Raw genomic sequence first — 14159 nt, 5'->3', positions numbered from 1 at the left:
GTACATTTTTAATTTTTATATTTTTCATTTTTTAAAATCTTTAATGAAACACACTTTGATATTTTCAAGTTAAATGAAGTATAGCTTTAACACGTTATTCCACATTACGATTCTGTCACAACACACACTCTCACACACTCTCACACATACACCCTCACACACACTCTCACGCACACTCTTACACACTCTTCATTTTTCCGTTCGTTTTTTAACCACTGTAAATAAATAAAGCAGCTTGTGTGTGTGTGAGTGAGAGAGTGAGAGAGAGAGAGAGAGAGAGAGAGAGAGAGAGAGAGAGAGAGAAAACAGTTTTGTGTAGAGAAGCCACGCTGGTTCCACAAACATGGACGGGGAACCGTTCCAGCCCCACACTCTTAAAACACACTATTTAACACCGACAGACACACACACACACACACACACACACACAATCACACACAGACACACACACACACAGCTCTGTACTGCCAGGAAAGCACAGCGTCTCACCGCTCTCCTCCACCCTCTTCCTCTCTCGTTTAAGACAGCCATGCAGGAGACGCAGTAACGAGAGTCATGTGGTCTCAGAGAACTAACACCACGTTTCAATAACATCAGGCCAACATCTGGATCCTGCGCAGCCCCGAGGGAACACGCAGAGTCTCCGTACCCCGGCTGTGACCACATCACTTCCTGTTAATGTGAACTACATCCCTGAGACACCTCGTCTTCGTCCTCGTCACGACCGCCACTAATCACACTGTGCTCACACACCTCTAATACCTCTCTCACACAGCATTCTCTAAACGTATAAAGCTCAAACGCCACACACACGACACTCACACACTCCTTTCACACACCTCATACGCAGGTTTCACATTTCTGTCACAAACAAAACGGAGGAAAACCACAACAGAAAGTGAGAGAGATATATATATATATAGAGAGAGAGAGACAGAGAGAGAGAGAGAGAGAGGAAAAACCAGAAGAGGAATAAGAGTGTTTGTTTACCTCACTGTCCTCCACTGACTAAAGTCCTCACGAGTCAAAAGCTCCAGGTACGACTGTTTTTCAGTGTGTGTCTGTGTGTGCGTGTGTGTGTGTGTCTGTGTGTGCGTGTGTGTGTGTGTGTGTGTGTGTGTGTGTGTGTTTTTGCATACGAAGGAGTGTGACGTTTCAGTGCTGCTGAAGTTCACACCCCTGAGCTACATGAAACGCTCGAAGAGTTACTTCTGCTTTAGCACTGAGAGAGAGAGAGAGAGTGCATGCTGTGCATAAGTATTCACCCCCTTGATATTATGTAGTGTTCCATTCTGGAACTCAAATGTACTTAATTGTGATTTTATGTTATGAATCTACACAAAGTAACCCATAATACTGTTTGTGTAATATTGTACAATAATATTGTGTGTGTGTGTGTGTGTGTGCAGGGATCCCTATAGTTATTTACAAACTAAAATCAGAAAAGTCGTGACTGCGTAAGTATTCACCCCCTGAACTAGTTCTGGTTCAGTTTCCATCAGAAATGCATTGGACAGAAATGTGTCACGTCTCACTTTCACTAGAAATAAAAATGAGGCTGTTCACAGGACAAACTACAGCCTGGAACTGCACAAAGATGGACCAAAGATCAGACCAAAACAAAACTTTCTGACTCTGCAACGGAGGGCTACGTTCGTCAGAAACCCAACGCGGCTCATCCCTCTGAGAACCCCATCCTCACTGTGAAGCACGGTGGCGATAGCATCACGCTACGCTGCGAGGACGTTTTTCTTCAGCAGGGGAAACTGGTCAGGGTTGAGGGTGAGATGGATGACAACAGATACATAAATGAAAACCTGAGCTAGTCTGCGCAAGACTTGAGACTGGGGCGGAGATTCACATTCCAACAGGACAATGAGCTTAAGCACACGATCTACACTGGAATGGTTCAAAAACCACGAACGTGAATATGTTAGACCGGCCCGGTCCAAACACTGAACTCAATATGATCGACAATCCACGGTAAGACTTGCAAATTGCTCTCACCACCACCACCACCACCAACAACAACAACAACACTGCTCTCCATGCAGTCTAACAGAACTTCAGCACTTTTTTTTTAAACAAAAAACAACGGCTCCAGATGTGCAAAGCAGATAGAGACATATCCCAGAAGACTTACAGATGTAATTGTAACCAAAGATGATTCAGCACAGTTTTACAAAGGAAACTGTAATAATCCCAGTGAAGTCCATCTCAGTTCGGGCTGTAACACTACACAACGTGGAAAAGTTCTAGGGGGTGAAAACATAAGCACAGGTGTTTATGGTTATGTAAAGCAGACCATGTTAAATATGTGGCTGGATATGGGTGTGGTTTGCTCAGGTTGATGCGCTCAGAAATCACATTTGAAAACACATTTCCATATTTTCCTTTTCAAATAAACGTAAATGCTTCAGCTGTGATTATAACACCAACATTCCCGCTCCAAATCCAGCGCAGACACCAGTGTAAAGAAAAACCCCGGAAAAAAACACGACTTCCTGTTTCCTAAAACTGGAACAATGTAAAGGATGAGGAGGGAGAGAGAGAGAGAGAGAAAGAGAGAGAGAGGGGAAGAGAGAGAGAGAGAGAGAGAGAGAGGATGAGAGGGAGAGAGAGAGAGAAAGAGAGGGAGAGAGAGAGGAAGAGAGGGAGAGAGAGAGGAAGAGAGAGAGAGAGAGAGAGAGAGAGAGAAAGAGAGGGAGAGAGAGAGGAAGAGAGTGAGAGAGAGAGAAGGAGAGTGAGAGAGATAGAGGGAGAGAGAGGAAGAGAGAGAAGGAGAGAGAGATAGAGGGAGAGAGAGGGAGGGAGAGAGAGAGAGAGAGAGGAAGAGAGGGAGAGAGAGAGAGAGAAGGAGAGTGAGAGAGATAGAGGGAGAGAGAGGAAGAGAGAGAAGGAGAGAGAGATAGAGGGAGAGAGAGGGAGGGAGAGAGAGAGAGAGAGAGGAAGAGAGAGAGGGAGAGAGAGGGAGGGAGAGAGAGAGGGAGAGAGAGAGAGAGGAGTGTGAGAGAGAGAGAGGGAGAGAGGAAGAGAGAGAGAGAGACAGATTCAGACACACCTCCAGAGACCTCATGCTTAGTTGGAGTCTCACACGCTGACGCAAAATAGCAAAGTGACTAAAAACCACTTTAACAGAAGATTTACTCTTTTTAATAAACACTATAATGACTGCTGTTATTTAGTTGTAATTTAATTGTAACTTTTTTTTATTATTATTTATGAAACTATTTGAATGTTTTGCAGTGTGATGTAAATCCAAGCTGCTGTGACTTCAGAGCAAAATTTCATCTAAATGAAATAAATCAATAAAAGCGTTCTCGTTATCTTGCTAGTTTTTCATACGTAAAAATAAACACGCTGTTAAATATCATAAACACGTCCTCATGCGTGAGGTGTTTTATCATCACGGCGACCTGCAGTTCCCAGATGCTTCGTGTGTTTCATCCCTCTAAAGATTTCACTTGTAAATCAGAGCAGACAGACAGGAAGTAGAACTGACTCAGACTGATGACATCATCCTACCGAGACGGAAACACTATTCAGTGTTAGCGCTGGAGCTCACAGAAACTGCACAGTCGAGGTACAAATTTCAATCTGACCCAAATACATAAATAAATAAATAAATATACAGATATACTACATACATAAATGTACTTTTAAATCACTTTTAAGTTGCTCATGTAGATTTCAATTCTGTCTCAATTATTTATACTTCTCAAACACGAAAAAGGCTCATGTAAATTTGAAAATAAATACTGCACAAAAATGTATTTATATTTTTATTATAATGCTTTAGATTTAGATAAATGTTTGATGTCAGAACTGTATTCTGAAAAATTTACCACATCTTCATCACATTTTTATAAAAATGTTTATGAGTAATAGTGTAATAATATAATATTTATGCGCATTACCAATTTACTGTAAAACTTGGTCTTCCATATATGGTCATACAGGTCATATAAGGGCTGCACTCAGTTTTATAGATGTAAAGACACACCCACATTCCCATCTATGGTGTTAAAGACACACCCACTCTGAGCTGCTCTCCTTTACATATATAATATATAAACTCAAAGAAACTGCCTCATTCCCATTTATAGGCTCGAAAAAACAGCCACTTAGAGCTGTGCTTTTTCTATATATGGAATCAAAGACACACCCATATTCCCATATATGGGCATGTGCCTTAATGGCACATTTAAATGAGGTGTCTGATGCTGACTGGATCATTTTTGTTTTTTCGGGTTTGGTGCTGAACTCTGATTTTTAGCCACACACACACACACACACACACACACACACACACACAGTAACAATCGCTGACCTTCTCTAGTTCGTTGTCCACGTCCATGGATCGTGGGCGGAGCTTAATGGGCTGATCTTTGAAGATGTCGCCGAATCCGAAGCCGCGCACCTTCTTGGGCTGAATCTCGCTGCTGGAGGCGGCACTGCCTGCGTCTGAACGCACACTGCTACTGTCTCCTCCGTCACTCTCCGAGCCAGTGCTGTCCTTCACACCTACACACACACACACACACACACACACACACACACACACACACATTATACGCACATTACACCAGTGCACACACTGAGTGACATGAGATAGGAAGTGAGATTTAGGTTGTACTCTAAAAATAAAGGGCTCTGTGTGTGTGTGTGTGTAGAATATAAATCCAGGCCTCTAGAGTGTCTTTGTTCAGTATTGTGGGAGTTGATAGGTCAGGACTAAAATGAGGCTCTGTGATTGGCTCATTGAGATGGGTGTGGCTGAGCCCCACTTCACTGAGCTCCTCATTCACAAACTGCCAGCTTAATGAGTTTTAAATAAGTGAATAAATCACTGTGTGTGGTGCTGTTGTATTAAACTAATCAACGACAGGGCAGTGTGCTGAAGCGGAGTTATTTACCCATAACACCACGACCCCAGGTGTTTTATTCCTCTTACACAACAGCAGCGATTACTATTGTTTTACTTATTAAATAAAGTCACGTCATATTTTTTATCCATTTAATTTTACAGAACTACTGACTGGTCCGTGTGCTGCGTGTGTCCTCAGGTGGGGTTGCCAGATCCTCCACGTCGGCCGGCAGCTCTTTAGTGAAGTTGCAGGGGAACATCCCGGTCTTGCCATTGAGACATCCTTCCCACCAGCCCTCCTCCACCTGCAGCAAATCGACACAGGAATTCAAGCTCCAACTAATTAACACACACACACACACACATACTCGGATAATAATAAACACAACTGAAATAATAAAACGCTCTTCACCTCTCCCAGGACCTCGATGATGTCTCCGATCTTGAGCTCCAGCTCGTCTTCATTCTGCGGGATGTAACTAAAGGCAGCTTTGCAGCGTCTCTTACGTATGGCCTCTCCTTTTACCACACACACACACACACACACACACACACACGTCATTTCCACAGGTTTTAGTTACCTACTATACATAAAAACAATAATAAATTACACATTACTTACACATTCTCAATATTTTACTCTGTTCTTGCTTTGCCAGGCTAATTTACATAAACACATGCCCCCAAATCACCATATATGGTAAACAGTGTGCTTGTCGCCACCCAGTGCTGTATGTTAGAGTTACAAATACAGAACTATTGGCACCCAGTCGAGGTCTCTGTGTCTGTTTCCGATCATATATTGGTACCTGTGAAAGTATGATGAGTTTCTCTGGAAGGTGTGGGGGCGGAGACTGAAGATATGTTATTAAAATACAGACCTATAACTTAAGTAATGTTAAACTGTGTGTGTGTTGTTTTCTTCATATGGTGAAATAATGAACCTGTGTGAATACTGATTTAAATTAAAGGGAGTGAGCTTCATAAATGACGTCAAGGGTGCCAATACTTTAGATAAAAATAAAGAGAGTGCCGATGTATAAAATTGTAAAATATATACAATTTTACAATTTAATTTTAATTTACACAGCATCCACAACATCATCGTGTCGCACTCTATGCAGAGAGCAAATATAGTCAACAAATATCAATAAGAAGAGAGCATTATGGTGAATAAGAAAATAAAAACATGAAATTTGAGAGAAATTAGACTGAACTAGCAGAGATAAAGATCAATTTTAAAAATAGATTAAAAGTTCTGTGTTCCGATATCAGGGTTTTATAATTCTTTGTAATAAACGAAGATAAAAACAGCTTTTATGAGGTTTCCGGAGTTTTCTCTGTGTGAGTGAGTCTGTAATCTCAGTTCACTAATCTGAACTTTAACCCTCCTCACGGCGATGAAAGTCACGCTCCATTTAACATTACTGAGGTTTCACTTCTCTCCATAAAGCACAACGGAAAATGTGTCAAAACCCATTAGATCTCCAAGAAGTTCAGGAGGATCCATGCTGTTTAACTGCCTCCATCAAGTAAAGAAATAAGAAATAAAAACATGACTGATTTGTATATGTAGAGCATTGTGTAGGATAGAGAGCACAGAGTATATCAAAATATTCATTAAAACATCATTCATTTTTATTAATGCTATAATAATATCCTAATAATAATTCAACATCATAATTATTAGCAGTTTCTTTTATTTGTAAATCATATAATTAGATACTTAAATAAATAAAGTCAATTATTGTAATGTTTATATTTTAATACACATCTCTGGCCAAGTGTGAAGTGAATTAAACTCTAAACTATTTATACATCTAACTAAAGTGGTATTTATTTTGTGTTGATTTGCGTTGGAATACTACTACTACACTATTTATACTACGCTATTCATACTACACTATTCATACTACACTATTCATACTATGCTATTCATACTACACTATTCATACTACGCTATTCATACTACACTATTATACTACTCCTCACTAATCTATTCATACTAATCTATTCATACTACACTATTCATACGACGCTATTCATACTACACTATTCATACTACGCTATTCATACTACGCTATTCATACCACGCTATTCATACTACACTATTCATACTACGCTATTCATACTACACTATTCATACTACTCCTCACTAATCTATTCATACTACACTATTCATACTATGCTATTCATACTACACTATTCATACTACGCTATTCATACTACGCTATTCATACACTATTCATACTACACTATTCATACACTATTCATACTACACTATTCATACTACGCTATTCATACTACGCTATTCATGCTACACTATTCATACACTATTCATACTACACTATTCATACTACGCTATTCATACTACGCTATTCATGCTACACTATTCATACACTATTCATACTATGCTATTCATACTACGCTATTCATACTACGCTATTCATACTACTACACTATTCATACTACTACACTATTCATACTACACTATTCATACTACGCTATTCATACTACGCTATTCATACTACACTATTCATACTACTTCTTCTAATTCTACTCCTCCTCCTACTTCTACTGCTACTAATAGTACTACTTCTAATAATACTACTACAATAAACAATAATATTTATATAGTGCATTTAATGTTTAAAATGCAAAAAACAACAGAGAAACAAAGGGTTGTTAAATTAAAACTGTAAAACAGACAGATAATGAAATGCATATTTATGCTCAACACTCTATTCATTAGTCAGCGAGCAAAAGTTTGCATCCCTGTAACACTGATAGAAACGTACACAGAGAGACGGATCAGATCATAACTGGAGCAATTCCGATCTACTGCTTTTGAACATTAATATGATGTAGAATTGTGTCTGTGTCCATTTTACGTCCATTAGAAATCAAATCGCATGCGTAACGCATCAGGATGAGAAATGTATTTGTAGTGCTGTTAATGTCGAGTGTCTGTACCTTTCTTAGCTGGTCTGAGGCTGGATTCTGATCCGGGACTGGCACTGCCGTTGGACAGATCCGATTTGGCTGCTTGGGAGGTGGAGCTGAGCTCCTTCTTCACCTCCGTTTTCACCTCCGTTTTCATCTCCTGCAGGAGAAGATGGAGAAAAAGTGAGAGAAGTTCTTTAAACTGCCACCAGGAGGTGCAAGAGACCGCTAATGTCCTGCTGTGTGAGAGAGGAAGGTAATGAACTGTACACAGATTTACTGTATATGACTTCTTACTCCTTAGAGTGTTCTCACATGGTCATGTGACCACCTGCCAATCAGATTCACATGCAAATGGTGGACGCAGTTTCTTCAGAATGACATCAAACTGAATTCCCTATTCTGTACAAAATCACACTCGGTTTCAAATGAAACAAGGTTTGAGGCAAATTATTAATATTAAATTCAGTCAGTGTTTTTATAAACTAGCAGATCGGCTAGCTATTAAGACTTCTGCTCAATTAGCATTTTCTGAAACGATGATGTCTGTTTTCACCATGGCTTTTATTTTGAAGCTAAAAAAAAGCATTGCATTGTGGGATGCATTTACACCATGGTTAGTACACCAAGTATAGTAATATATCTATAACACCAGGGTCATTCTGGTGTACTGGAACAATTCATACGGCACAACACACACTGCGTTAAGAGGGGGTTTTGTTTACGGTGACTTTTTAGATATAATGGGTGAGAGACACTGAGAGAATGAGAGAGAGAGAGAGAGAGAGCGAGAAAGAGAGAGAGGGAGGGGAGGAGTGTTTTGGACCCATTTCCTGAATGCAGCACTGCTGAGGAGGAGTAAACCACACACACACACACACACACACACACACACACACACACACACACACACACACACTGTAAGCACTTCTCCATATGTGGATTTTGGTTGTAATTCCAGTTCCTGAGAGCAGCTCGAGTATGCACAATATCTGTCTTAATCAGGGGTCAAAGTTCATCAACATCCTCCGCCACTTTCTTCCTGCCACGTCATCCTGATTCTCTTTCTCTCTCTCTCTCTATCCTGAATCATAAAGTCGGTTAAATACCAAACCTAAAAATAGTTCAACTCTCAAACCTTCATCTCAAATCAGCAAAGTCACATAATTTTTTTTTAAATTAAATTGATTTTTAAAAAATACTAATAAAATAAATAAAAGACAAAGTAATGAATTTCATATACTTATTTCACATACAAAAAAGGAAAATAATGCTGATGATAATCCGAACATTTGTCTTTTCCCAGTTAAAAATTAACTGCATTTTAATAATACATTCTGCAGTCTGTTAGCTCTTAATAATAATAATAATAATAATAATAATAACAATCTTTATTTATATAACACTTCATTTTGAGTCAAAATCTGAAAATTCTTTACATAAAAGAAAAAAAATTAGACAAGTAATAAAACGAATTATTATGATTATGATTGTTATAATAATAATAATAATAATAATAATAATAATAATAATAATAATAATAATTATTATTATTGCTAATAACACAAAACCACTCTCGTCTCTGTTTTATTCTTTAATGCTCTCAAAAAATATACATATTTAAAATTTTCCATTTTTTTCTGGTCTCTTGAAAAGAGAAAGGCAAGACGATATGTTGTTACTATGTGTTTAAGTGTTTAATTGTATTTAATAGTTATTATTGAATTATTTCTGCTATTATAAATGAACTGCCGTAGCTCCTCGTGAATAGTTCACATGACTGCGTCTCTCTCTTCTACTCTTCTTCTGCTCAAAGAATTTTATGAAGAGTCCGATCTTTTAATCTGTTCATTCCCAACCCAACGCTCAGAAACTCCAGGGTGCGGTTTTACTGATGGGGATATCAGCCTGGTGTCTGTGGATGTGTGTTTACTGTCTCGCTGATCATAACCTCAGAAATAATATCTATCTATCTATCTATCTATCTATCTATCTATCTATCTATCTAACTATCAATTTATTTATTTATTTTACAGTGAGGAGATTTAGATTAGATTTAGGAAAATGAGATTCTGAGACTTCATCATCTACAGCCGAGCTGATGGAGGAAGATGTTTCCCTACAACCACTGTTACATAATCACTCAGACCGTGCATTTAACACACACACACACACACACACACACACACACACACACACACACACACACACACACAATGTCTGGAATATTTTATTCAAGTTTGCAGATATGAGAGAGAATGACAACCTTGGTGAGAGACATGCAAAGAAAAAGCAAATGTAAAAGGATGAATCAGAACACACACACACACAGACACACACACACACACACACACACACACACACACACACACAGACACACACACACACAGCCACACACACACACACACACACACACACACACAGCCACACACACACACACACACACACACACACACACACACACACACACACAGCCACACACACACACACACACACACACACACACACACAGCCACACACACACACACACACACACACACACACACAGACACACACACAGACACACACACAGCCACATACTCACACACACACACACACACACAGTATCTAAACGTTAACCTTGGGAGAACATTAGAGATCGTATCTCCTGAGCGATTTGCTGGGAGACGTTTCTGTCTGAAAGAACGAAGCAGAAAAAGGCACCTATCTGTAAAGTCACGCACACACACACACTTCTGTACACAAAGCTCACTTTCACTTGACTCCTCCTCCTCACAGTCTCCTTGCTAGTTTTAAATGAGTTTTCATGTTGAACAGGTAACTGCGTTTCTGTATTTCTGTGTAAGTGAACGATCATTACCTGATTTATACATTTTTTAAAACCAGTTCTTCCACAAGGATTTTGTTAAAGCATGAGTGTCCCTGCCAGCAGACACGCCGGGGCCGGAGACAGAGACGCACAGTCTGTCCTGAACAGTTCAAAATGATCAATGAGTCATCTCAAGTTTTCACATGACCAGGATAGGGAACAAGCTTTCTATGATTATAATATGCATCATTCAAGAGCTTTTTGCATATTCACAAGATCTTGCTCGAGGGTCCAACACGGACAATCTCACACTTCTGGCATTTAAAACTTCCAGGGGTTCAGGACACGTACTTAAACTTAAACATTCTTCTAATAACTCTTATGTGAGCTCCATCATCACCATCACCATCACCATTATCACCATCATCATCATCACCACCATCATCACTATCATCACCATCATCACCATCATCATCACCATTATCATCATCACCCTCATCATCATCATCATCATCACCATCACCATCATCCTCATCATCATTATCACCATCATCACCATCATCATCATCACCATCACCATCATCATCACCATCATCACCATCATCATCACCACCATCACCATCATCATCACCATCATCATCACCATCATCACCATCATCACCACCATCATCACCATCATCATCACCATCATCACCATCACCATCATCACCATCATCATCATCACCACCATCACCATCACCATCATCATCATCACCATCATCATCATCGCCATCATCATCACTACATCATCATCGTCATCACCATCACCATCATCATCACCCTCATTATCCTCATCCTCATCATCACGATCATCATCATCACCATCATCATCACCATCATCATCATCACCATCATCATCACCATCATCATCATCGTCCTCACCATCATCACCCTCATCCTCATCATCACCATCACCATCATCATCATCGTTCTCACCATCATCATCACCATCATCATCCTCATCATCCTCATCATCATTATCACCATCATCACCATTATCATAATCACCATCATCATCATCATCATCACCATGATCATCATCATCACCATCCTGATCATCATCACAATCACCATCATCATCCTCATCATCACCATCATTATCACCATCACCATTATCATCATCATCATCATCACCATCATCATCCTCATCACCATCATCATTACCATCATCATCACCATCATCATCACCATCATCATCACCATCATCATCCTCATCACCATCATCATCACCATCATCATCATCATCATTATCACCATCACCATCATCATCATCACCATCATCACCCTCATCCTCATCATCATCACGATCATCATCATCATCACCATCACACCATCATTATCACCATCATCATCATCATCATTAGCATCATCACCATCATCGTCCTCATCATCACCATCATCATTTAATTATTCAATTATTTATTATATATGTCGTAAGTCGTCTTAGATAAATCTTTTCATGATGATAAAAAAGGCAAGAATGGTTATTAAGATAATATTCAAATTAAATTAAAAACGCTTTTTTAAAATTCTTTTAACTATTTTTCAAATATAGTCATTAACGTTTTAATGATATTTAATTATTCAGCTATTTATTTCATTATAATGATCTATTTAAGGTATTTAATAATAACTTTGTTAATAATAACTTTTTCTTTTTTAGTTATAAAAAGTAGTAATAAAAAAAAATTGAAGCCCAGAAATGTCACTAACCCAAAATCTGCTTTCTAAAAGATCTGAAAGACCCGAGTCCGATCTAAGAACATAAACAGACTCTGTGTCGAGCCTCGGCATCTTCGTTCTACCTCCCGAATGAAGAAAACGATGTATAAGAGCCGACAGAGTGTCACGGTGGGGAACACCAATACAGAGAGACCTGACAGCATGGACGTTTAAGACTGTGACGCGAGGACCTGTCGAGGAACTAACACTAACCGAGGCTGACTCACATCGGAATCACGTCACGTCGGAATCTCGTCACGTCAGAATCACGTCCCGGTTCACCCTCCCGTCAAAAGTTCCACATAAACACACAGAACATACGAGCGTTCTGCGTCGGTGTGAAAGGAACCAGAAGAGCCAACGCTGCTGACAAGAACTTCTAGAAAGCAGGAGAAAAAAATAAAATCGTTAAAAAACTGCTAGAGAAAGCATAGCGTACGTCAGGGACGAGATTTATATTTATATTTATATTATTTTATTTGAAGCAACAGTTAATAAAATAGCGAGGCGGTATTTCAGTTTGATGATATTTAATAATTAGCGACGCCACCATTTCTTTTTTTACCGATCGAAACACACCATAGTCCCGCCTTCTTGTTTTCTATTAGCTCACACGACTGAGGTTTGCAAACTCACAGGTCAAAGTTCACCGAGCTGCTGCAAAGTAAAATTAAGTGCTAACAGCTCACGTGTCTTTCACCTTCACGTGATTTTTCTGGCTCTTCAGACGGTTAAGTTAAGTTAAGTTAAGTTAAGTCTGAATAAGTTATGAAAGTAAAATAAAAGAGTGAAAAAGCTTTAGCTGAGTAAAAATAAAAACAGGAAGTGACTAGAAATAAAGTCACTGCTTATTTGCGTACATCACAAAGGGAGCGGATATGTAGCCCCGCCCCTAAATGTGACTCATTTTACAAAATTTAATAAAAATACAAGGTTTCATGAACTGCATGAGATTTGATAGTAAATAAAGTGGTGCTTGAAAGTTTGTGAACCCTTTGAAATGAACTGCTAATCCTAGACGTTCACATACTTTTGCCGCTCACAGATGTGTAATTCTGTATCATTTTCCTCAATAAATAAATGAGCACGTATAAAATTTCAGTCTCATCGGGTTCTCGTAATCATCTTTTAGGACTTGTGTGTGAAAATCTGATGGTGTTTTCAGTCATATTTATGCTGAAATGTAGAAAATTCTAAAGGGTTCACAAACTTTCAAGCACCGCTGTATAAAACACTGCAGAAACATTGTGCGATAATCTTCATCATCATCATTATGAGGTGTGTTCACAGTAATATCGCTTCACTGAGAGTCTCGCACTGGCCGAGCTGCACATCTCACACTAACGCGTGTGCGCACACGCACACACACACACACACACACAAAGTGCATCACTTTTGAGCAACAGCTGTGATGAACCTATCAAACACACACTTCCTGCTTCAAGCTCAGACCACAGTTAACCCACAGCTGCAAAATTCTGCAACATGTAACACACACACACACACACACATGTCTTTTCCTCTCAGATGATAAAAATAAACACCAGAGATTAAACCTGCAGTCAGACTTAATTGTAAATGTAATTAAATTCTATACATCCTTTTAAAGCAATGATGCAACACACACACACACATACTCAGAGTACAGTATGGTGTATTATATATAGTTCTACCATAAAGTAAATCAGCCAATCAGAATCCTCCTACAGGGTCACATGACTCTTTACTCCATCAGTGTGTCCTGCTCTGTTCCTGCACTGACGTCTCCTCCCAGTATTA

General features: G+C 39.2%; 1 protein-coding gene across 2 annotated transcripts in view; it reads right to left on the bottom strand.

The window, feature by feature from the left end:
- The window catches only part of sh3kbp1 (SH3-domain kinase binding protein 1), a 48887-nt gene that overhangs the window by 12015 nt on the left and 22713 nt on the right, over positions 1–14159 (bottom strand). For both annotated transcript variants that reach the window (XM_047150092.2, XM_017453029.3), the window contains exons 3-6: positions 7841–7970; positions 5280–5386; positions 5040–5172; positions 4331–4524 (exon numbers count right to left, since the gene is read on the bottom strand). In XM_047150092.2, coding sequence (XP_047006048.1) covers positions 4331–4524; positions 5040–5172; positions 5280–5386; positions 7841–7970 — 564 coding nt within the window. The remainder of the gene's footprint in view (positions 1–4330; positions 4525–5039; positions 5173–5279; positions 5387–7840; positions 7971–14159) is intronic.

This window comes from Ictalurus punctatus, chromosome 23 (assembly GCF_001660625.3).
Source record: "Ictalurus punctatus breed USDA103 chromosome 23, Coco_2.0, whole genome shotgun sequence".
In the NCBI taxonomy this organism is placed as follows: Eukaryota; Metazoa; Chordata; class Actinopteri; order Siluriformes; family Ictaluridae; genus Ictalurus; species Ictalurus punctatus.
This window is presented reverse-complemented; position numbering and strand designations above follow the sequence as displayed.